The 25,239-nt window shown below is 36.5% G+C and overlaps 1 protein-coding gene across 6 annotated transcripts in view; it reads left to right on the forward strand.

Moving 5' to 3' along the window:
• The window catches only part of LOC150103765 (dynamin-like), a 519,391-nt gene that overhangs the window by 288,241 nt on the left and 205,911 nt on the right, over positions 1-25,239 (forward strand). For 5 of the 6 annotated variants that reach the window (XM_090397139.1, XM_090397140.1, XM_090397145.1 and 2 more), the window contains exon 12: positions 6,071-6,091. The exons of the other annotated variant lie outside the window; for it this stretch is intronic. In XM_090397139.1, the coding sequence (XP_090253265.1) occupies positions 6,071-6,091 (21 nt within the window). The remainder of the gene's footprint in view (positions 1-6,070; positions 6,092-25,239) is intronic. 6 annotated transcript variants of the gene reach the window in all.

The following is a 25,239-nucleotide window of genomic DNA, read 5'->3' on the forward strand; positions in this document are numbered from 1 at the left end:
TTCACAATGATACCTACTTAGAAACAAGCATGTTTATTTAATTACTTTACAGGGTTTTTTTCTATGTTCGTTAAGCCATGATAAGTGAAATTTTAACATTCTTAACTTATCAGGGTTTAACAAAGGTCCCCCCCTTTAAATAAAAAAAAATTTTCTTAAAATTTTTCTTGCCAAATTTTCCTCTTTTCATATCCGGGAGGGTTTTGGTCAACTTCTCAGGTTCTTCCCCCCTTACTCTGTAATGTGAATTCCATTTTTTATAAAAGAACCGTGTGCACCCAGGTTTTTTATAAGAAGGCAGTTTTGCGTTCCCTTTTACTGTCTCTGCTTCCCCTTTTAACTGCCTCTCCTACCTCACAACTTGTGCTATGCAGATTGCCCTGTCCTTCTTGAGTCATACACTAGTTATCTTTTAAAGAGGGGAGGGGGGGGGTTCCCCGAGAATTGAGGAAACACTTGTTGTGGGTTAATGTACTTAAAAAAACTCAATATCATTCATACCTAACTCACTACTTGTGATAGACATATCTAAGTTAACAAACTCTAAAATACAACCTTTGCTTGAAAAACTTTTTTCTGAATAGAATTCAAAATCAACTTGCAGTGATTTACATATACTTTACTTATTTAATTATGCAAATTACATCCTGTCGGCTGCACCATTGATAAATATTTATTTCTATGACTTATACTTGTTTCGTTTGTTTACTTGATTAAATCCTTTCTTATTTAAAACCTTATACAATTAAAGTCCTACCAGCTGCTCTATTGTTATGTCGTTGCTTTCTCTATATTTTCTGATTTATCATGTTCCTATTCTACTGTTTCTATCGCTATTTTACTTCTTCAGATATCAGGCCTAATATACTTATATCTAGGATTATTTCCTCTTCGGATACTGGCAAATTTTTATTATGCTGCGCCAGCCAGTATCCTATAGCAGAAAAGGTTCCTACTCAGGGAGACAATACTAGACTCTTAGCCGTTTTTACACACACTTTACTTTAATGCTGCTGTATAGATTCAGACTGCAGTCGTGACCTAAATCTATAATTATATACACTTCCTAATTCCTTCCCGCCAAAATAGGTTATATTTTTATAAGTGGTAGTTTGGAATCGTAATCAGGCATGACTCAGGTTCAGGTAAATATGACAAGTTTATTGGAATATCTAAACACAATACACAAAAAATTCATACACTCAATTTGACTCAATACTAACTAAAAAGACTCGGTTTAAGCGGTTAACATATTTTAAATTAATTAAAGGTCATAAAGCAAGTGAAACAGAATAACTGCATATTGGGATAGATTGCAAATGATATGAAGTTAAGTTAAATTTCCTTTCTGCAATGCTATTCATAAGATAATATAAACAAACATTCTTATGTTACTCAGTTACTATAAATCCACTATTCTAATCTTGTTAAGTTAATTCCATCTCAAACAACACAAAAGATCTCTTCCAAACAATTCTTTTTACTCTCAAAGGAGGTTAACTTTCTAATTAGAGACTGTCCACAGAGTTCTTTAGAATACTGTTCTTAATTTACATACACATATAATCTTCTAAGGAATTAAACTTTCACCTACAGTTAACTTAAACACTCTCCTCTTTGCAGACGACCAAATAATAATTACAAATTCTGAAGATAACTTACAGAAAGCTATTTTAAATCTAAATGAGATATCCAAAGATTATGGTATGATAATATCAACGGAAAAATCAAAAACTATGGCCTTTAAAGGACAAGATCCAGCAAGAACTAAAATAGTAATAGATAACAAGATCTTAAAACAGGTGAATTCATTTAACTACCTAGGATGTATGATCACATATGAAAATGAAAAAGATATAAACGTAAAAATTGCAAAATATTTAAAAATAACAGGTGTAATTAACTCTATATTTAAACCAAACCTAGTTCAAAAACAAACCAGGCTAAAAGTATACAATACATTAGCCTTACCGGTCTTAATGTATGGAAGCGAAATCTGGACAATAAAACAAAAAGACAAACAAAGATTAACAACAGCAGAAATGAAGTTTATGAGAAAAACTGCAAAGTATACCCTATTTGATCACAAAAGAAATGAAGATATTATGAAAGAATTAAACCAAGAACCAGTAATAGAAAAAATTAAAAAATATAAACATAAATGGATGGAACACGTTCAAAGAATGAAAACAGAAAGATTACCAAAACAAGCCTTAAAGTACAAGCCATTAGGAAAAAGAAAACCAGGATGTCCTCTTAAACGATTCAACGATGACTTCTAAGGCCGGAACAGGCCATGCTAGGCCTAAATCCTTGATACGTATGATGATGATGATATAATCTTCTCTCTTCTAAGGAATATTATACACAAAATAGAGTAATTTTACTTTACTGAACTTTTTCGCTTCTTTCAGCACTACGTGTACATCGGGTTACTTCTTGTCTATTGGCTGTCCTTACACCAACGTAGGGGTTATGCTATCTTCATTATTTCTGCCGAAAACGGGCTCAAATCTTTGCGTTTCAGGAACGATTTGATGGGACTTTTCAGCGACAGCTTGATTCTGCTAGGACTGGAAATTTTACCTTCAGCTCTGCATAGAATCCTACTGCAATCTCAAGAAAGCCTGCTGTCCGACATCTTATCTTAGCACAGACTCTTCATCCCCCCCCCTTATGTGAACTCTCTGCTAACTTCCGAACCACCAAACAGGAAAACGATACGACAAGAGAGACCCCCGACACTGCCTTTGTCCTCTTATATTCTTCGATAGAGCGCCCTCTTATTTTTGGAGTCCGCTTTGCACACGACCCATCTCTTTTCTCCCCTTGGATTCATCCCTTGCTCTCTCCTGACGCTGTTATGCTCCTGCATTCCCAGAATTCACATCAAAGTACATTCCGTGTATGCTACTGCCGCCAGTTACGCTGTACACGTGTAGTTTTATACCTTCCAAGAATTATTATTTAGTAACTATTTGATGACTTACAGTTATTTTTACACAGCTTAAGTGAGGCTTAAATTAAATCAGATTATCTCTCTTTTAAGACATACTCTAAATAAAATCTTAATATGATCACAATAACTTAAATATATGCTACATGAAATAAAGAATACAAATTTTATGCATAAAGTGAAGAAGTTTCACTTTAAATTTCAGCTGATGTGCAGGTATTTCTCTTTGTTGGTAAGTTTAATATGTTGGATTCTGAATGAATGATTTGTTTGAAAGATTCCTTCATTCAGGATCTAACAGGGGCATTGTTTATTATTGGGTGATGCCTCAGCTGGCATGAAATTCTGTCATGTTGTACCATTATTTTACATTATGGCTTAAGCCAGTAAGAATACAATTTGGTCAGCTAAATCCCAAATGGCCAACCCATCCTCGTTCGTTCAGTATCCAGATAGATTAGCTAACAGGGTGCACGACGAGAAAGTGAGGATTGGACATTAAGTAAGTCAGAAGCCCTGGTCTGTTCTCTGCATTTCTTTAAAGGCTATATGGAGGTCTCCTCTCAGTTATACAGCTTTGACCCTTAAGCACACCATACAAGAAAACTTCACAGAAAAAATGGGATAATTATATTATTAAATTAGGAAACGAAATATATATACCACAACCACTTCTCCACTTCTCTGTGATCATACATGAACATAGACAACTACGAATCACTATCCAGATAATATCCATTCAACTCCAGACAACAAACCAATTTCTCATGCTATTCTTTCTTTCATATACCTCTGTTTTTGGATCAGTCTTCCTCATATCATTTTCCCTAATGAATACAGCTCTTTATGAAACATGTTAATAGATTCCTTCTCTCTGATTATTTTCCTACTCACTGCCCTGTTGTTGTAATTACTTGTCCTTTCTCATTGATGAGCTAATTTGGCAAAGCACATCATCACCCATTTGTTCCTTCTGACCTATAGCAGTAAACTACTGTTATTATGTTTCTGTTATCATTAGCAAAACTTTCTCTTCCAATTCTGCTCTCACCATCTTCCCTGTAAAATGGTATCTCTTACATTCTAACCATCTAGGAATATTTTCCCTTGTTAATCAAGTCTTACCAATGCCTATAATTTTTAGCCATTTCAACTTAACCAATACCATAAACTGCTCACCTTTGCTCATGACCTTTAAAACCTGATAAACTGTGTTTATTTAGCATTCTGTAATCTTTCTCATCTTGCACTACCCACCTCAAGGAATCCTCTACACTTGCTTACCCCTATTAATTTTAATTTCCCTAAATTTGTACATCTGTTTCTTCACTGAATGAAAGTTTCTTTATGCATGGATTTCCATATCCATTCATGTGCATTCCATCAGGCATGAGTCCATTTGTCCATCGAATTCATCTGCTATCATGGTCCTTCTCAATTCATTCCTATCATACCTCATCAATTGACTTACAAATTTTATTTTCTCTCCACACTTTTTTAACTTTCAGTAACTCTTTCATATCTCTTACATTCCATGCTAGCACTTGATTATTGTTTTTAAGTCATAATCATTACCTTTATATCTTTTTCTCACTTTCACTATGTGGTGAAGGGAATCTCTTCATAATAAAAACACAGTTTTGCTGTATAGATGCACTCACTAAACTGGGAACTGTGAACAGTTGTTTACTGTTTAGTGAATACTGGTGGAAAATATCACTCACTGATCTTCTTTTCGGCATTTTAGTTCCAGACAGTCCTGGGACAGGACTGTTTGGAACTAAAATGTCTGTCTGCCACTTGGACAGTTTTTCTTCCACTTATTTCTGTCTTAGGTACCCTCCTTTCCACTCCAACTTCTTCCACTTGATGTTTTCCCACCATCTTTTCCTTGATCTTCCTTTTCTTCTCTTACCCATCACTTCCATTGTCGTTACTCTCTGAATTGGTTGGTCTACCGGTCTTCTCCATACATGGCCATCCCACCTCAGTCTACTTTCTCTCACTCTGTTGCTAATTTTTCTAACTCTCATCTCCTTACTATTTTCTTTCCTTGATGTTCCACTTATCCATCTTAGCATCCTCATCTCAATTTTTTCCAGTTGTTCCTCCTGAGTCTTTGTTGCCCATGTCTCTGCTCTGTACAACAAGGCTGGTCTAATGGCTGATTTATATATATACTTCTTTTCACTTTTTTTGGTGCATTTTTGTCACATATCACTCCTGACTTCTCCTTCTATTTAGTCCAATCTGCCCTAATTCTTTCTGTGACTGCCAAGTTACATGTGTCTTCTCTCTATTTGGTTGATCCCAGGTATCTAAAATGATCAGCTTCTTTCAGGATACCACCACTCTATCCTTTATACTAATTTCTTCATATCTTTCCCTCTCGCTAACCATTACTTCAGTTTCTTTATTTAATTAATTTTTAAGACTTTTTTTGATCACATAATCTTATGTGTGTTATTTTAATTTTTATTCCCACAATAAGATTAATTATTATTACCTATAAGACCATGTTTTTCAAAATAAGATGTGTAAATCATGACCACATTGTTTAATGTATTAATGTTTTCAAAATTATAAGGTTCTCTGTTGAATTGGATAATATCTCCAGATATGTATCTGGACTGTCCAACCATGTTATCCAATTTAACAGAGAACTTTTTTTGCTGTGCCACTAGTGTTCTTACTATAACTCTGTCTTTCAATAAGTGTTATTTGCTTTCTTATAAAATCATTTCTCCTGTGTAATGCTATTGTTATTCATCAGTAAATTGTAGTACAACGTTTACCAAGATTTATCCTGATTCTTTTGTTATTCATTTCCTTATATCACTTAACTTCAGTTCATTAAATTATTTTATTATTTATTAATTATATATTTAGAATGTGACCTCATAATAGCAAAAACATTGATTTTAATGTAGTGTTCGCTCAGAATTTCACCAACAAACATTTTTTACATTTCTTTTAGTATTTCATTTCTTTTGTGTTGATAATTAAACTAAATAAATACTTTTTACTTTACTTCTTTCTTTTATGTTTCCTACCTTTATTATTATTTTTTTTTTTTAAATTCTGTTTACAATGTTTATGTTTACTTTCTTTTAGGAATGAGCTTTATTGTACAGGGTGAGTTTCTTTGTTTTTGTTTTCTTTGTTTTTGTTTTGTTTTTATTTCATCTTCAACTGGAAAAGTTTTTCATTGAAATTATAACGCTTTCACTGAAACATTTTATTCAGACATTCTGGATATCAATCACAGTCACTTGTTTTTAAATCCCAAAACAAATAGGTGTTCAATCTTAGTGCATTACTACAATGAATAAGAGGGAGTCCAAAAGAACAAAAAACTAAGTTTTTAATATTATATTTCAGTATGTCTGAATTATTCTTTTTTAGTAATTACATATAAAGGAAAATTAAAGATGTCAAGAAATTATATCTTGGTCATTAGCCTCTATATACAAGTAGCCCAGTCATGAAGATACTTCCTGTACAAACTTTGTTTGCTTACACTTGGATAAAAGATTAAACCAAGAATATAATTTCTTGGAATCTTTAATTTACAATATGACCAAGTGAAAAACTTTCAACATAAAGGGAAATTCTTTCTAAAACAGCAACAGAGGAGATGAATGACAAGGAAGAGAAATTAGTTCTGTGAGTTTGGAGTTGTGAATAGTTAAAGTTAGGCTATTAGGTTCCAGTATTTCATTTCTGTGACAGTGACGTTATTTGGGGATACAATATGAGAATTGTAAGGATGTGTGCAAACACAAAAAAATAAGGCTTATAGTGCAATCTCTTCCTCTTATTTATCTATTTTTTTTGTGTGTGCATCATTACAACTCTCATATTGTATCTATGAAATACAATATGAGATTATTGTATCTCATAGATACAATATGATGTCCCCCCAATGATGTGTCTATGACAAACAAAATATTGGGACCATTACACTTGTGTTTAATTCTTTCTTAGTACCATTTTCTCAATTAAACCTGAAGATGGCTTCATCCAGTACATAAGCTTATATACACAATTGTTGTAGATGTCATAATATATTTAAAGAAAGGTAGATAAATTATGATGCCATTTCTGATGAATTGCAATCATGAAAATATATCTTGAGAAAACATACAACAGAAACTGAACATGTCTAGTAAATTGGGATGAATTGATTACAGAATAGTCATTAATCAACCTATTTCTTTACTGACATGTGAGAATAGTACTCTTTAAGTAGATGAATTTGTGACTTGTATATGGTTAAAACTTTTTAGAAGTAAAGTAATCTCTGGAGTAGAAGGGGAAAACAGGGTGAAAAGGCTATACAGGTTGTCCACAGTGGACCTCCCTAGTTTAAACGTGTTACTACTACCTAAGTGTATGGACCATGGTGTCGAAATTGTACAAATGAGAGAGAATACTCACCAAGTTTTTGTAAAAAAAAAAAATAAAAAAAATCAGCACACTTCCACTTGTGCTCCTTTAGTAGCAATGCACAATGTCAAGTCTATAGTCTATCTCCAGCCAGGTTCTCTGAAGTGTTGGGTGATTGAGGACACAGCAACAGAAACACGATGTTTCAGGTTCTCTAGGCTGTTCACTTTAGTTGCATAGACTCTGTCCTTCACATATCCCCATAAGGAAAAAATCAAGTGGAATAAGATGCGGCTATCGTGGTGGCCATTGAATTGGTCCTCCATGTCCGATTCACCACTGAGGGAAGACCCTGTCAAGAGTTGCACGGACCTCCAAATGGCATTGTGGTGGGGCACCATCCTGTTGAAAGAGGATATGCAGTTGCAAATCTTCAAGTTGTGGAAAGACAAAATTTTCCAGCATGTCAAGGTAAATCATTCCGTTGATATTGCTTTCCACAAAAAAAAAAAAAAATGGGCCAATGATAGCATTTTGCATTACACCAAATGTTTACTTTCGGACTATCATGCATGTATTCCATGGCACAGCGAAGAATTTTGCTGCCCCCCCCCCTTCTCCCATATCCTGGCATTGTGTCTGTTCACCTTTCTGCTGACATGAAAAATGGCTTCATCCAAAAAGAAAATCTGGATTCTCATCGACACGTTCCAGAATTTCTGGCTGCAAACATTACCCATTGTAGCTTATCATTTTGCTTGATTCCTGCAACATCTACACTTTGTTTGTGTGTAGACGAAACTTATGATGGACAACCTTGTTAATGGTGGAGTGGAATATTTACAGTTCACGTGACGCTCTCCTAATGAATTTTGTCAGGCTTTGTGCAAAGTCTTTGCGAATCCTCTCTACCTTCTCTTCTGATATTGGCTGCTTCCCTCCTACATGTTGTTTCAAAATGCTCCCTGTCATTAGGAAATTTTCTTTCCCCAAATGAATACTCCTGGGATCGGGTGCTGCCTTTGTCTACACCTGACAGAACTTATGCTGCACTGTTTTGATTGATTTCAGCAGGAAAAAATTCTGGATAAAACTTGTAGAGTTTCTGGAACATTTGAACAACCCAAACCTTACATATTTCCGCATTTCAATTTTTTACCGTTCTTTGAAATTAGGGAGGTTCAATGTGGACATCCTTTATGAAATTTATTCATAAGGAAATTTTGTGTTACCTAGAGATTCAAATATTATTGAAGGTATGCCAGAAAAAAAGTGCTTTTTTTCCCCTTCTTTCTTTTTTGTAAGAAATAAGACAGAATTGGATCTTATTACTTGAAGTGAACAAGTTATTAGAACCTTATTGAAGAATATGTTAGTAATCAGTATTTATGATTATGGAGGTAGATATTCTAAATTTTACTCATTTGTGTAGTGTTTGATAAATAACACACTATATAAATTTGTTAAATCAAGTTTTGATAAATGAGAAAAAGGAGTACATTATGCTACAATTAGCAAACTCTAGTAGATAAGATTTGTGTTCCATTGAAAAAGATCATTGATATACTGGGAGAGAATAAGTGAAAGAACAAAGTTCTGTGGCATCCCAGCATTAGATGCAAAGACTAACAATAAAATCCATCCATTATTATACAGAGTGTGTAACCGAAGAGAAACTGTCAATCTAATTGCAAAACAGAAGATAGGCAATAAAATGGGAACATACATACCTGACACTGAATTAGAAATCTTTATGCAGATGTCTGTATATATCACTTACACCACATATATGCAAATACTTGGTCACATGCACTACCACATGTTCTAAGCAACTATTTAAGAATGCTGCTTGTCAGTTATCATCAATAGCATTGATCACAATGAGAAAAACAAAGGATCTTTCGGAGCTCAATAAAAGGCTAATTGTGGGTGCCCTTCTGGCTGGAGCCATGATTTTGAAAATAGCAGAACTAACTGGTTTCTCAAAAGGTGAGATATCCCAGGTATTTGATCAGTGGAAAAATAACCCACATTGCTTGTCTAAGAGGCTTAACTGTAGTCCTAAGACATTGTTAGAAATGAGGTTACTGTCGTGAGAGGGCTTGTATGTACAACAGAACTTCTTGTGTGCAGCAATTCACCCAAAACATTTAAGAAGGCTGTTCCTGACCCATATCTCACCGAACTATGTGCAGGCAATTGAAGAGAATCAGTTGCATTCCTATAAAGAAGCCACTGATTTCTGCAAAGAACGGTGATGTCAGGAACAATATGACTGGACATTGGAAGCAGAGAGTTTTCGGGACACCCCCCCATGAAACAATGACCCCAGCTTGCCTTGTAAGCAACTCAAGGTCGTGGACTTCTGTTGGTATGAAACAGGTCCCTTGATATTGCTGCAAGGTTGGGTGTCCTCCAAGAAATATCTGAACATTGTTGCCAATGAAGTCCACCCTGCAATGTTGATTTTTTATCCAGCAGGTGACAGTTGTTTCATGAATGACAATACTGTTCATCATGCAAGAATTGTTCAGCAGTGATTCAGCGATCATGACAGCAACTTCTACTATCTTCCCTGGCCACCACAAACAGATCTGAACTCCATTGAGAATGTATAAGACATGTTAGTAAAAAAAGATCCAGAAGCAAAGTCCTCTTCTGTGAAATCTGAGCCAGTTCAAGGACTGTCTTGTGAACACCCGGTATGTTGAAGATATAGATGCAATCCAACACCTTGTGGAATCTATGGCAAGACCACATATGCTGTAAATTCAGACTGAAGGAGGTCCAACATGGTATTAATAAAAGTTTCTAATTCACTGACTGGTATGTGTAGAGGCTTTTATTATTATTTTTTTTTTTTTCAGGCTTCCATGGAGTCAAAAGACTCAAGTCCTTCCTAGGAAACACAAAGTCTATCAAGACTCATCATGGGAGGTCCTTCTTAGGAAAAACAAAGTGTATCATACCACTCCTTAAACTCATTGACCGTTCTTTCTCTCATCACTCTATCAGACAATGCATTCCATGGTTCAACCACCCTCCATGCAAAGAACCCACTCCTCACCCTCTTGCTCACAGTTTCCTTTCGTAACTTCCAGGGATGGCCCCTTATTATCACTCCTTCATGCTGTTCAACCAAGCGAAAGAACTCCCCAGTGTCAACCCTGTAATCACTTCTCAACAGTTTAAAAGTCTCAATCATATCACCTCTCCTCCTTCTATCCACCAAACTCTGCAGTCCACATTCCCTCAGCCAATTCTCATAACTAACATTGTACAGTCCTGAAACCATCTTTGTTATCCGCTTTTGTACCCTTTCCACAGTTAACTTATCCCCTTCAAATCTTTGAACAATATTCTAAGTGTGGTCTGATCAGAGTCTTAACAACGGAATGATAACTCTTTTATCTCTGCTGGTCAGTGTCCTTCTCATTATTGCAGCAATCCTATGTGTTACCTTCATCACCTTTGCAGTATGTCCCCTAAATTTCAGGTTTCTATCAATCATCAACCTCAGATCTCTTGTCTCCCCTACTTCGTCCAGTATAACTCCTCCAATAGAGTATGCAGCGTCCCATCGATGTGTCCCAAACCTCAAGACCTTACATTTTACTGCATTAAACCGACACTTCCATTCATTTGTCCATCTGTCTAGCTTATTCAAATCCTCTTGCAGGGCTACCACATGTGCATTATTACTAATAACCCTTCCCAGCTTCACAACATCTGCAAACAACTTACTATCCCCTTGCAATCCAATGTCAGTGATATAAAGGTTAAACAGTATAGGTACAAGTACTAAACCCTGTGGGACCCCACTTGTAACCCTCTGCCTCATTGAAACTGCCCCACCATACACAACTCTCTGATACCTATCAGACAGCCAATCCTGAATCCAGTTGACCAACCTGACATTCAGACCCATGTGCTGCAACTTAAATATCAACTTATCATGTGGCATCAAATGCTTTCGCTAAATCCACGAAAATGGGAGTATATGCCTTTCCCTCATCTACTGCTCTTGTAACTTTATTATAAAAGGCTAGCATATTACTAAAACGAGTGCCCCTTCACAAAATGTTAATTTCTCTAAACTTTTTCCAAGGCAATTTTCCCCGAAGTGGATAGCATAAGCAAGTGCTCCTCTGTGTTTAGTGTCAACATTATCCATAATGGCAATCACTAGTTGAGCAGTTCCCTGGTGGTGCATAGATTGGCTGTCAGTAGATATCCCTATTATTTTAGAAAGGATAAAGAGAAAAAAAATTCTCAGTAGAATAGTATTGCTGATAAAAGCTTATATCCCTTCTTAAATAGGAAATGGAATTTGAGTTAATTTCCATGCAGGAGTAGTGAAAAGGTGGCATAAGATAGGAGTGAACTCTGGACCTGTAGGCCTTCTCACCAGTTTGAGAAATGTCCTTAGGCCCATGCCATTTTTGGTTTTACCCAGTGAAGATCAAAAATGACAGATTGTGGGTTAGACACATTTTAAGAAAAATCAGAGTACATATAAACTGTATGTATCCGAAATAAACATAATCTGAACATATAAAAGACATTGAAGAAAGACAGCACAAATCAGGATTAGTCTTCCGTACAACAAATTCAGGCCACTTAAGTAGTCTGGCAACAAACAGAAATGCCATACTGATAGTAATTGTTTTACAAGAAATTTTATAGAAGCCTCAGAAATGCTCCGTATTCTCACAATGTAATAATAAAGGAAGGCTTAATCCTACATCAAGTTTTGTCTGCCGTCATTAAAAATTTAACAACTGCAGATCTTTGATATAACATGTCGTGCCACAGATGGTGATAGCAACGCAACAACTAGCATTGTTTCAACGTGTACACAGTAATTAATACAACTTTTTTTTTTTTTGATTACTTTTTATATGTACTAGTTTTGAAGTTCCAATAACATCTGCGATGTGCAATTAATTTTTTTTTTTAGTCTGGTATACAAGTTTTCTATCTCTGAGGCAAGTCCAACAATATAAGAAACTTGTTAAGTTATATTGTTTATTTTAATAAACCTCAGTTCAGAAATATGTTGTCTCAGTACTGGAAATCAAATGAAGAATTGCTAAACCACAGAAATATTCATGTTCAGCATTTGAAGATTGATGTCCTTTGACCAGGAGGACCTGACCAAAGGGCATCACTCTTCAAATGGGCATTGTTCATTTGAACAGCGTTCAAAGAGCATCATTGAGTTCAAATCCTGTCTAGGTTGCAAAAAACTTCCATAAGGAACTTTCAGCTGATGGCAGGCTAACTGGTCTCTTATGTAGTGCCAAATGTTTTTCTTCCCAGAAACTCCAGTTTTTCATACTGCAGGAAAACCAAATAGTGTGCAATTAAAAGATAAAATGCATTGGCTTTCATAGGTTTAGTTACTTTGGCTGTAACTCCAAAAGTGCTCGGTCTTTTGAATGTTAAAGCTATAAATGGGTGGCATGCTATTTTTTGTGGATCATATCTCTTAGACTTCTTTATCATTTCTTCATATGTATCCTCAAGAGGTGTACAGGATACTTTGAGGGTACAATCATTTACATTAATTACTGGGGGTGTTTAAGGGTCAAAGCTGTATAACTCAGAGGAGATCTCCACATAACCATTAAAGAAATACGGAGAACCGACCAGGGCTTCTGACCTAATGTCCAATCCTCACCTTCTCGTGGTGACCCTGTTGGGTATCTACCTGGATACTGAACGAACGAGGATGGGCTGGGAATTTGGGATTTAGCCAAACAAATTGTAATTCTTATTGACTTACATCAAATTACAAAAAGATGGTACAACATGACAAAATTTCATGCTGGCTGGCACGTAGCCTGGTTAAACAAGCCCCCCCCCCCTTGTTTTCATCAGGGAACCAGGGTGAACAGCAAAAAGTCAGCTACTGGAACAAATCTGAAAAAACACCCCAAATCAACATCACCAGAGTTAAAGATCGGTATTATCAACATAAGAAGTCTGAATGCAAAGAAATGGAGCTAACTGAGGAATTAGATAAGTACCAGATTGACATAATAGGGGTGACTGAAACAAAAAAGACCAAAACTGGTGAGATCTTTCTGAGCAATAAATACAAAATGTTATATTCAGGCAATGACAATCAAGGAAAAGGAGTAGCCATAGTATTCAACACAAAATACGAGGCTAATCTTCTTGAATGGCAGGCAGTCTGAAGTAGAGTGATGTGGGCAAATATGAGAATGGGGAACTGGACAATGAGACTTATTTGTGCATATGGTCCCACAAAAGGTTCTACTAAGGTAGAAGTGGAGGAATTTTTTGAGGATTTAGAGAAAGCATCTGACACAATGAAAAAGGAAAAGTTGGTCCTTGTTGGGAGATCAAAATAGCAGAGTAGGTAATGATTGTCAGACATACAAAAATATTTTGGGAAAATTTGGAGAAAAAAGCAAAGCTAATAATAATGGCAACTACCTGTTTGGATTTCTGCTCAGGACATGGACTGGTTATTACTAACACCATGTTTCAACATAAAAATGTGCACAAATTCACATGGAGAGAAGAGGCAAAGAATACGAAAAGTCTCATTGACTATGTTATTGTTGATAGTGATGTTTTCTCCATGTTGCAGGACACAAGAGTGTACAAAGGATTTGAAATTGGAAGTGATCACCAATTAGTCTTGAGCAGGATAAAATTGAATTTTATATTGAAAAGAAGAACATGTAAGAAAGTTTTTAAAGAGAATAAAAGTTGAGCAGCTCTCAGATGTGAACTGAAGACTAAAATACACAAACATTTTTGAAGAAAAAATTAAAGAGTTAGAGCAGGAACCAAACCTTGGAGATTCAGTGGCAAGCCATGAAGAAAACTTTGATTGATTCAGCCAGAGAGGCATGTGGTGAGGTTTCTACAGGGATAGAAAAATCAGAACTCCATGGTGGACACAGGAAGTTAAAGAGGCAGTGAAGGAAAAGAAGAAAGCATATCAAAAGTTCCTGTCAAATAAGTCAGCTTGTGCTCTTAGAGAATACAGAGACAAATGTAAGAAAGCTAAACAGTGTGTAAAACTAGCTAAACAAAAGTCATGGGAGGACTTTGGCAAGAACATAGAAAATAAATATCAAGAAGGTGACAAAATATTTTGGAGGTTGTTGAAGAAGCTTAGAAATGGAGTTCAGTGTGCTGTAAAAGGAGTTAGAGATGATAAAGGTGACATAAAAACAGGAGAAAAAGATATTCTTGAAGTATGGAGTAATTACTTCGAGAAATTGCTAAATGAAACAAGCAGTGATAGCACAATGGGAAAAAACACTCCACAGGCATTCAGTCAGGAACACATATCCATACTTGAAGTAGAAAAAAAAGCCATCAAAGGTTTGAAATGTGGAAAAGCAGCAGGAGTAGATGATATTCGACCAGAAATGCTGAAATATGGTGGTATAAAAGTCTTATAGTGGCTGCACTGCATAGTTCAGAAAGCCTGAACAGAGGGACGAATTCCCGATGATTGGAGTAGAGCTCTAATAGTACCCATATATAAAAAGGGAAATAAAACTGAATGTGAGAATTACAGAGGTATTTCCCTACTGAGTGTTCCTGGCAAGATATATGCAAGTATACTTGAGAAACGGTTGAGAAGAATTGTGGAAGAAAAGCTTGGTGAAGAACAAGCTGGATTCAGGCCAAATAGAGGCTGTCAGGATCAGATCTTCACTTTACGACAAATAGTGGAGAAATCATGGGAATATAACAAAGATCTGTATTTAAGTTTTGTCGATTTGGAAAAGGCATATGACAAGGTGCCAAGAGAGAAGCTATTCAATACGCTATAGTTATATGGTGTCAATGGGGCATTATATCAAGCGATACTTAGTCTTTATTTGAGTTGTAATTCAGCAGTTAGAATTGAAGGAAGTACAGAAAGATGGTTTAATGTTAAATCTAGTATGAGACAAGGATGTACATTATCCCCTCTGTTATTCATTATCTATATAAAGTAAAGTGGTATTAAACATATCAAAATTGGAAATGTTAATGTCAGACGATGTTATACTTTTAATAAATGCGCTATGAGTCTGTAAGATTTCTTGACTAAATTGAATAACTGTTGTAAATAGAATGGTATGAAGGTCAGCAATAAAAAGACAAAGACAATGAAAATAGGTACAATTGTTGAAAATATCAACGGAGAACTTGTGGAACAAGTAAAACATTTTACCTACTTAGGCACGATTTTTAGTGGAGATGGTAAATTAAATATGGAGACAACAGAATCAAGTAAAACACTTGACCAAAGACTAGAGACTGTAGATATGAGAGTCCTGAGAACAATTAGGGGCATGAACAGTGGCAATCAATGGCAATATCATATTAAAAATGAGGATATTTGGAAAGAACTTGACATCGTCAGCATCCAGAAATGCATTAGCAGAGCTAATCTCAGGTGGTATGGTCACTTAAACAGAATGGGAGAGGAAAGATTAGCAAAACAAGTATTCTCTGCCAGGTTGGCAGGAAAAAGACTCAGAGGAAGACCAAGATATAGGTGGATTGATACGGTACAAAGTGCCTTAGACGACAGAAATATGAGATCTGATAATATTGGAGTCTTGACAAGCAACAGACTGATCTGGAGGAAAATTGTAGATAGGAAGTTAGTAATGATGTAAATTTTTCATGTAGTACTATTATATCCGGTACACCCCTTGAGGGTACATGACAGGAATTTGATGATGATGATGACATTAATTAGTAGCTCATATCAACAGTTTTCTTCCACATTCATCTCTTACTTTTTAATATTGATGTTTACTGGAGAAAGCACATGTCCGTAAATAATTAACTAACTCAATTTATTTAGCTAATTAGATTATTATGCTATATTTTGCCTTGTTTCCGCGTCATTTTATAGACACAAAGAAATACGCTCAGCATCCCTGGAACTTGCTGGCCTATATCTGCAACAAATTTTATATTTTGTCCTTTAGCCCCAATCTCACATCGGATTGACTCAAAAGAACTTCCATCTGCTCTACTGATTTCTACTCTTGTTTGCTTTAATTTATCTACTTTCATCAGAAATACCATGCTCCTCTCCTGTCTACTCTATCCTCCCAGAAAATACTAAAGCAGTCACATTCTATCCCTGTAATTACATCATCTGCTGTTAGCGAAGTCTCTCAGTAATGCCTATAATTTGGTGAGATTGCACTAAATTCATTCAATGCCAAAAACTTCTCCCTCTTATTCCTGATGCTCCTAGCATCATTATATAGAATCAGTAGCATACCCCTTAGACCACAACTACCTTTACATCCTGAATTAACTATCCCATTCGATACATTACCTGAGAAACTAGATTCTGCACTTATTGGTCGTTCACACACACTCATTACTTATAATGAAAAAAAAAAAAAAAAAAGCTGTGACTATTTTCATAGTTATGGTTTTTTATTGCTGATTTTCATTCTAAATTTTGTTATGCTGTTAATGCAATTTAATTAGAGAAGTCTGAACTCCTGCACTGGAAGTAGGAGTACATCATCTGCATAAAGCAAAGAGATAAGTTGATATCTCTGATTTTAATATCAGGTTTAATGCCACTTTCTTTCATAGTACAATTCATATAGATGATGAATAAGAGTAAAGATAGTGTGCACTCTTGCCTTATACCTGATTTTACATCAAACCATCTTGCTGTATTTCCTTCAATTTTTACAACTTAAATGCAAACTATGTATTTTTCTGTATAATGTCCCATTTACCCCATATAACTAGTGTTTCCTGTGAGCACCTTGTTGTATGCCTTCTCCAGATTTATGAAACTTATAAGCACAGATCCTTATCATATTCCCATGATTTCTCAACTATTTGTCATATAGTGAAAATCTAATCTTGACAACCTCTATTTGGCCCAAACCCAGTTTTTCTTTCCAAAGCTTCTCTTCCACAATTTCTTTTTCTCTACCTCTTTTCAAGTATTCTTGTATAAATCTTACCAGGAATACTTAGACAGAAATTTCTCTGTAAGTCATTCTTATATTTAACTTTATTTTTTTAAATTTTTTAATACAGATGTGAACTATGAGAGCTCTACTCCAATCATCTGGAATTCAACCTTCTGACCAACCCCTCTAAATTATACATTATAGCCAATGCAAAACTTTTCTCCATATTTCAGCATTTCTCGATATCCTTATCTTTAGTTTTCACGTCACCTTTATCATCTTTGATTCCTTTTACAGTACTCTCTTTCCTCCATTTCTATTATTTTTTTGAATAGCCTCCAGAACATTTTGCTATCATTCTTGATATTTTGTATCATGCAGAGTTTGTGGCCCTATGGCCCCAGTTTGATGGACTTCGATTTTTCTGACTTTGTGTTTCCAGACTTTCAGTAAACAAAGCTCTCTCTCTCTCTCTCTCTCTCTCTCTCTCGACACCCAACTCTGAATCTATTTAAGTTCAGACTTTCAGCTTTGTACAACTCTTTCCATCCATCAAACTGAGGCCATAGGGCCACAAACTCTACATGATCCAAAATATCAAGAATGGTAGCAAAATGTTCTGGAGGACCATATACTTAAGACCCATAATCCAGCTCTGAACATATAAGCACATGAAAGACGAAGCAGTGGAGATCGATTGGCACCCCATTCAGTAAAGGATAGAGTGTAAAGGAGATTCAGTGCTCTCTTGCACTTTTCTCTTAGTTGACAGATGTGTGTAAGGAATGTTAAGTTTTCTGTCAAAGATGAGTCCCAAGAACTTGGCTTCTGTTGCTATTGGAATAACAGTTCATCCCATTCTCGATTCAGGATGATCTGGGTGAATAGTGCATTTTCGATAGAATTGTACACACTTTTTTCGTTGAAAACCTAATAAACACATGGACTCTATGGCTCTTTACTAAGAGCCCATAGAGAAACATGATCAATTGCTTGCTGAAGTTTGCCTTTCAGTTACTCTCATATTAAGAGAGTGACTGTAAATTGTGAAGTCATCAACATATAGGGCGTTGTCTACAGTGTAAGGAAGCTGTTCAGTGATTGGGTCAACTTTGATAGCAAAAAGCATCACACTTAAGATAAAGTTTTGGGGAAACACCCTGTACTTGATGATATGGCCATGGGACGGCTGATGCCACCATGTCGCTAGTTAATAGACTAGAAAAGGTTAAAGATTATCGATGACAGAAGACAAAGAAAATGGCAGGAAACAAAGAATATTCACAGTCTGAAGAAAGAAAGAAAGATCGTGAAGACAAAGGAATCAAGTAAGGACTGTCGTGAATGAAAGAAACATAAGTTATGTAATTATGTAACTCATAAATACAAGGAGAAAATTCTAAGCACTTCCAGACTATTCACATTCTGTGTTTGTTCTGCAGTCAGTTGTGTTAACATAAATATTATCGATGGAAATGAATAAGTACCTATCTGAAGAGTAGGCTTATTGCTGTAAACATAAGTTATTGTTGATAAAGCATACTCTTTACAAGTTTATTGTTTAATGAGTAAGAATACCAAATAGTTATGCTTACAGTATAAGATAGAATTGTAGGAGATCCAATAGTTACTTGTAATTATCTAAGACTTGAAATTTTGTTGTGTCAATGCTTATATGTAAATTGAATAGTGTATAGAGACTGCTAAGTTTAATGGTGCAAAGAGTGTACAGTGGGATGTGGAAGCTTGGAAAACTGTTATGGAGCAACGAATCACACTACACCCTCTACTGAGCAGATGAATAGGTGTGGCAGATGCTTGGTGAACATCTCTTACCAGAGTTCGTAACACCAACTGTCAAATTCAGTGGTCACAGTATGATGTTTTTTTTTTTTTTTTTTACAAGGTAATTCCGAACTGTGTAAAATTGAAGCACCGTTTTGTGTCGCAAAAAGCGCTCCGTATAAACAACCGCGCTATCTACGCGTTAATTTGCGAACAAATCACCGCCACGCGGTTAGGCTTAGCCGAAATTAACGAAGCTATTCGTACCCTCGAAGATGAACTTTCGTGCACTTTGAATCAAGAACTGTGGTCAATTTTACATGACATCTCGTGTACCGCTGCAGACAAAGAGTTTGAAAAGATACGAGGCCGACAGATGAAGAAATTCGATAAATTAAAAAAGAATTCTACCGTCAATCCAAAACTTGCTACCAACACCGTAATCAACCTTTCTTCAGTCACCCTGAAGCCTGAAGCTCTCAACATGCTTTCACGTGGCCACAACTTCGCCATTGCTCCCAGAAAAATACCAAGTGAGGATATTATGATCCAGATTGAAAGAGGAATCCGCCACTTTCCACATCAAATCACCAACAGTGTAAGACTGGATGTAGCTTGTGTCCTTTCCATAGCAAAACCACCCAAAACCAATATATCCAACAAGGAATTTAAAGCCCTACAGGAATTGAGAAATAATAAAGAATTAGTTATCACCAAAGCGGATAAAGGAAATGCAACTGTAGTACTTAACCAAAAGGACTACAAAGGTAAGCTGAATGCTCTTCTATTAGATCGGGCTACTTACCTCCCTATCAATTACAATCCCACCAACTCACAAATTAGAAAACTTCACAGGCTCATTAAGAAAGTCACTTCTTGGCCTGTAGAAGTTACCAACAGATTAAAACCGTTTAACTCTATACCCCCCTGTATTTGCGGACTCCCAAAAATACATAAAGAAAATGTGCCATTACGTCCCATAGTGGATGGCATTGATTCCCCCACATACAAATTAGCTAAACATTTGGCCAAAGAGCTCACACACTATACTGGCAACACACCATCACACACAAAAAACTCAGCCCACTTCAAAGCCAGCATAGAAAACCTTACACTCCAACATACTGACATAATGGTCAGCTTCGACGTCTCCTCCTTATTCACAAATGTCCCACTCAAGGAAACTTTAGAGCTAATCCAAGCTAAATTTCTTCCCGATATCTCAGCCCTATTTCAGTTCACAATGAACTCAGGCTATTTTGTTTGTCAGGAAAAATTCTACAAACAAATAGAGAGGACAGCCATGGGTTCACCACTTTCCCCACCCTTGGCCAATTTCTTTATGGAGACCTTTGAGGAAAAATCCTTAGCCTCTGCCCCACAAAAACCAACCATATGGCTTTGCTACGTTCATGATGTGTTCGCTATTTGGCCACATGGCTCTGAAACACTCCTCTCCTTCCTTACACACTTAAACAACCAACATGCCAGAATCAAGTTCACCCTGGAAAAAGAGGAAAACAACTGCCTCCCTTTCCTAGACACACTAGTCACCCGCCAGCCTGATGGAACTTTGGATTTCTCAGTTTACAGAAAACCCACCCATACAGGCAGATACATCCACCAACAATCCCCCCCCCCCCTCACAACAATATGGAGTGGTAAAAACACTATACAACAGGGCTAAACTAATCTGTTCTAACGACATAGCCCTTAACACTGAACTAAATCACATCCTCAACACTTTCTCAGCCAATGGCTATCCCCCCAAAAAAATCCAAAAAATATTAAACCTACAAACCACAGACCCCCTCCTCCCCCCTCCACAAAAAAGATTACTCTAAATCCATCACCATTCCCTACATCCGAGACACCTCAGAAAAAATTACCAAAATTCTAAAAAAACATGACCTCACCTCCTGTTACAGGCCTTACAGAAAATTGGCATCCCTTATCCGCTCTACCAAAGACCAACCACTTCCCCTAGACCTACCTGGTGTATACCAGATCCCTTGCAGTTGTAAACTGTCGTACTTTGGCCAAACAGGCAGGACAGCGAATATCAGAATTTATGAACACAAGGACTACATCCGGTTTTACAAGTATAGCCATTCTGGTCTTGCAGACCATGCTCTGGATACTCGCCACAGAATACGGTGGAAGAAAGCAACAATAATACATCGGAGCAAATATAAATTCAAAAGATTATTTATGGAATCAGCCTCTGCCCTAAGAAACTCTCCAAACTTCAACAAATTTGGTTGTATGCGACTGCCCCAAATTTGGGAGGCATACATCAGCAAACCTTCAGCCCAACGGCCAAGAACGCCTACTTAGCCCGCCAGAGGGCACCATCAGGACTTCTAGGAGAACGATAGCTTCAAATCTTCATTCTCAGTTACTGTATTGTTATTGCCTGTGTGCACCTGCCTTTTTGTAAGTTCCTTTAGAAAATGGCAATGTGACATTGCCGAAATATCGGAAATATCTATTAAAATATAATTTAATTTATATTCGGATCTACGTTGTTTCAATTCCCTAAGTTATTTAGAAATGCATAACCAACGTATAAGCCTGTCTACGAGAATCACAGTATGATGGTACTAACCTGTTTTTCTTGGTTTGACCTCAGACCTCTGTTTGTGGTGCCACAAACAGAGTTTTGAGTGTACATTGAATTCCGAGATGTATCTGAATGTTCTGGACAATCCGGTGCTTTCTACTTTGTGGCATTTCTGTTGAACTGACCATTGTCTATTTCAGCAAGACAATGCACCATGTCATAAGGTTGCTGCTATAACTGCTTGGTTTATGGACATAAATGTCACCACACTTGACTGGCCTCCTCAGAGCCCTGATATCAACACTATTGAACATCTATGAGATGAACTGGAATGCCATGCTTTGTTGTGTCAATGCTTATATGTAAATTGAATGCTGTATAGATACTGCTAAGTTTAATGGTGCAAAGAGTGTACAGTGGGATGTGGAAGCGGGTGAGGTCAAGGAACGTCCACCAAACAACAGGATCTCATTACATGCCTACAGGAAGAATGGTCCAAAATTCCCATTGATTGCTATCATATACTTGTGGAAGGAGGCCTCCATCTTATTAAGGTGGGTACCATGGCTGTTTTCTTTTTCTCACACTTTGGTGTCCATTGACTTCTTTCCAAGCAGTGTATTTTTTTTTTTTTTATATGAAAGGTTTAGAAACCTGTTGTACATTATTTAACTCAGTCCATCCCACAGTACTAATCTAGTATGCTCTTTTGCTCTGGAGACCAAACATTGAACTGTTTCTAAGCCATTTTAGGACTCTAGGTTGGCAAGGTGGTAGAATTGCACTGAGAATGGATATTGATCTTCCACTAAAGACAAATGGGTTGGGATTTCAACCCATATTGCTTGGAGAGTGAAAACACTATTCATGTTGGCATTTCATTCATAGCTAAATGAAAGAGAAAGATTCAGAAGAAGACCAAGATCTGAATTAACTTTATGCAGCGTACGAAGTACCTCAGAAAAGTAGATTAATCAAATTCAAGAACTGACAAATCACTGAAAAAATTGTTTTTCAGAGACTATTAATGAAATCTTAATTGTGTTAAACTGTCGTGTACTACAGAAATATAAACTACTAAATGCAATTTAAAAACTCCCCCTTTTCCACCCTGTCAAACTGATGGCCTATTAGCCCACCATACCTGCTCTTCTAATGAGATCATTGACATCCTCAGAGATGCTTCTTGATTTATTCTGCACTTCTGTAGTCTCCTGTTTAGTAGAAACAAGAAGCAGTGCACTCAGAAATAATAATAATATATAGATTAGGAAATCTCTGTTCATCATTTTGCATTGTAATTCCTAATAAGGTATTTCCTCTCTTCACATCTACTGCCATATCTCCTCAGTATCAATAGGAGTATGTGACTCTAGCTGAGCCAAGCAGCAGCATGATTCACGTTTTCAGATTGTTAAAAAAGTTATTGATGATTCTACTACATTTCCCAAGACTGCTAATAGTAGATCAGTTTATTTCAGGAAATATCTAGGTGAAAACCAGTTTTACTCAAACTAACTATCATTACTGCCCATGTAGGACTGCAAAATGCTGCAGATTTATTGCAGAGTATATATTGCACTAGCTGGAAGAGCAGCAGCATAGCATAACATTTTGTTGTGAAAAACTTGTCTTAATGTTGATTCACCACATTTCCCAAGACTGATAGTAGACTTGTTTATTTGAGGGAATATCCAGGTGAAAAAATTTCCTAGTTGTTTAATAGTATGTCAAACATCCATCTCTAGCTGAGCCAAGAAATTGCTCATGTATGACTGCAAATTCATTTTATTTTTATTTTTTTGGAATGCTTGGAAATACTGTAATATGCTACAGACCCAGCAGGTTATATTTTTGTAGGTTTCCATTGTATAAACTATATCACACTAAACATCTATATAAATAATATCTCTAAATACCACACATAATATCTCATAAATTTTTAAGGCTATATTATGCAATGGTATACTCAAGAATTCAGTATGAAATTTGTGGCTGGTGGGCCACAAATTCAGTATGGAATTTGTGGCTGCACATCAGAATATTAAAGACAATCTTTAGTTTTAATCATACTGCAGTTAACAACTCTAATTTAATTCTCCTCATTTGGCAGATGTACCTTTTATAGATACTGGATACCTCAGGCAAACAAAAATTATCCTGCAGTGCCATTTCACATTCCTGTTACCAAGAATCTTTAACTCTCTTAATAGAGTTCAGAAATGAATAATTGGAATCAACCTTTAGGAGGATTAAGATTTCTTGGAGTAATAAATGATGACAAAACATTACTTACTTTTATTTAGATAAATACTAATGGAATTTGGAATGCATGTGTTAAGGCTTAATGTAGTAAGCTGCCAATAGATGCCCACAGATGGCACCCCACCTAGTTAGAACTCTAGTCTTTTGTCTGCATGGTTCACTTAATTTTGTGTTGCCTGTTTGTGTGTGTTACAGGTCTCATATTGTACTTCCTGACAATGTCTCAGTCACTGAGATGAAATATTAGAATTAAATTATTATTATTATTATTATTCAGGCCTCCATGGAGTCAAAAGACTCATCGTGGGAAGTCCTTCCTAAGAACATAAAGTCTGTCAAGACTCATCGAGGGGAGGTCTCCCCTAAGAAACACAAAGTCTATCATACCACTCCTTAAACTCATTGACCGTTCTCGCTCTCACCACTCCATCAGGCAATGCATTCCACAGTTCACCCACCCTCCTTGCAAAGAAACCATTCCTCACCCTCTTGCTCACAGTTTCCTTTCGTAACTTCCAGGGATGGACTCTTGTCATCACTCCTTCCCGCTGTTGAACCAAGCGAAAGAACTCCCCAGTGTCCTGTAACCACCTCTCAACAGTTTAAAAGTCTCAATCATATCACCTCTCCTTCTTCTATCCACCAAACTCTGCAATCCACATTCCCTCAGCCGATCCTCATGACCAAAATTGTACAGCCCTGAAACCATCTTTGTCATCCATCTTTGTGCTCTTTCCACAGTTAATTTATCTCCTTCAAATCCTGGGGACCAAATATGAGAACAGTAGTCTGAGTGGTCTGATCAGAGACTTATACAATGGAATGATAACCCTTTTATCTCTGCAGGTCAATGTCCTTCTCAGAATTGCAGCAATTCTCTGTGTTACCTTCACCACCTTTGCAATATGACCCCTAAATTTCAGGTTTCTATCAATCATCAACCCCAGATCTCTTGTCTCCCCTACTTCCTCCAGTATAACTCCTCCCATAGAGTATGCAGCATCCCATCGATGTTTCCCTAACCTCAAGACCTTACATTTTGCTGCATTAAACTGACACCCCCATTCATTTGCCCATCTATCTAGCTAATCCTTTCTCAATGCTGTTTCACACTATTAAGCCTCTAACATTGGAGTTCAGAGTAGTTTCAGTATTGGCAAACTCAGTGTACACACACATGAATACTAGATAGATCATTCGATCTCTTGAATTCATATTGTAGCACTCTGGAACACACATCACTGTGTAATGCAGTAATCACTCAGTAAAGTTTCATAATGCATTGTTATCAACTAAACTGGTAGTTTCATACTTTGCCATATGAACTTTAAAGATGCATT

The sequence above is a fragment of the Typopeltis vanoorti genome, chromosome 8, assembly GCF_054136105.1.
Source record: "Typopeltis vanoorti isolate ZY-2024b chromosome 8, IOZ_Tvanoo_1.0, whole genome shotgun sequence".
Lineage (NCBI taxonomy): Eukaryota > Metazoa > Arthropoda > Arachnida > Uropygi > Thelyphonidae > Typopeltis > Typopeltis vanoorti.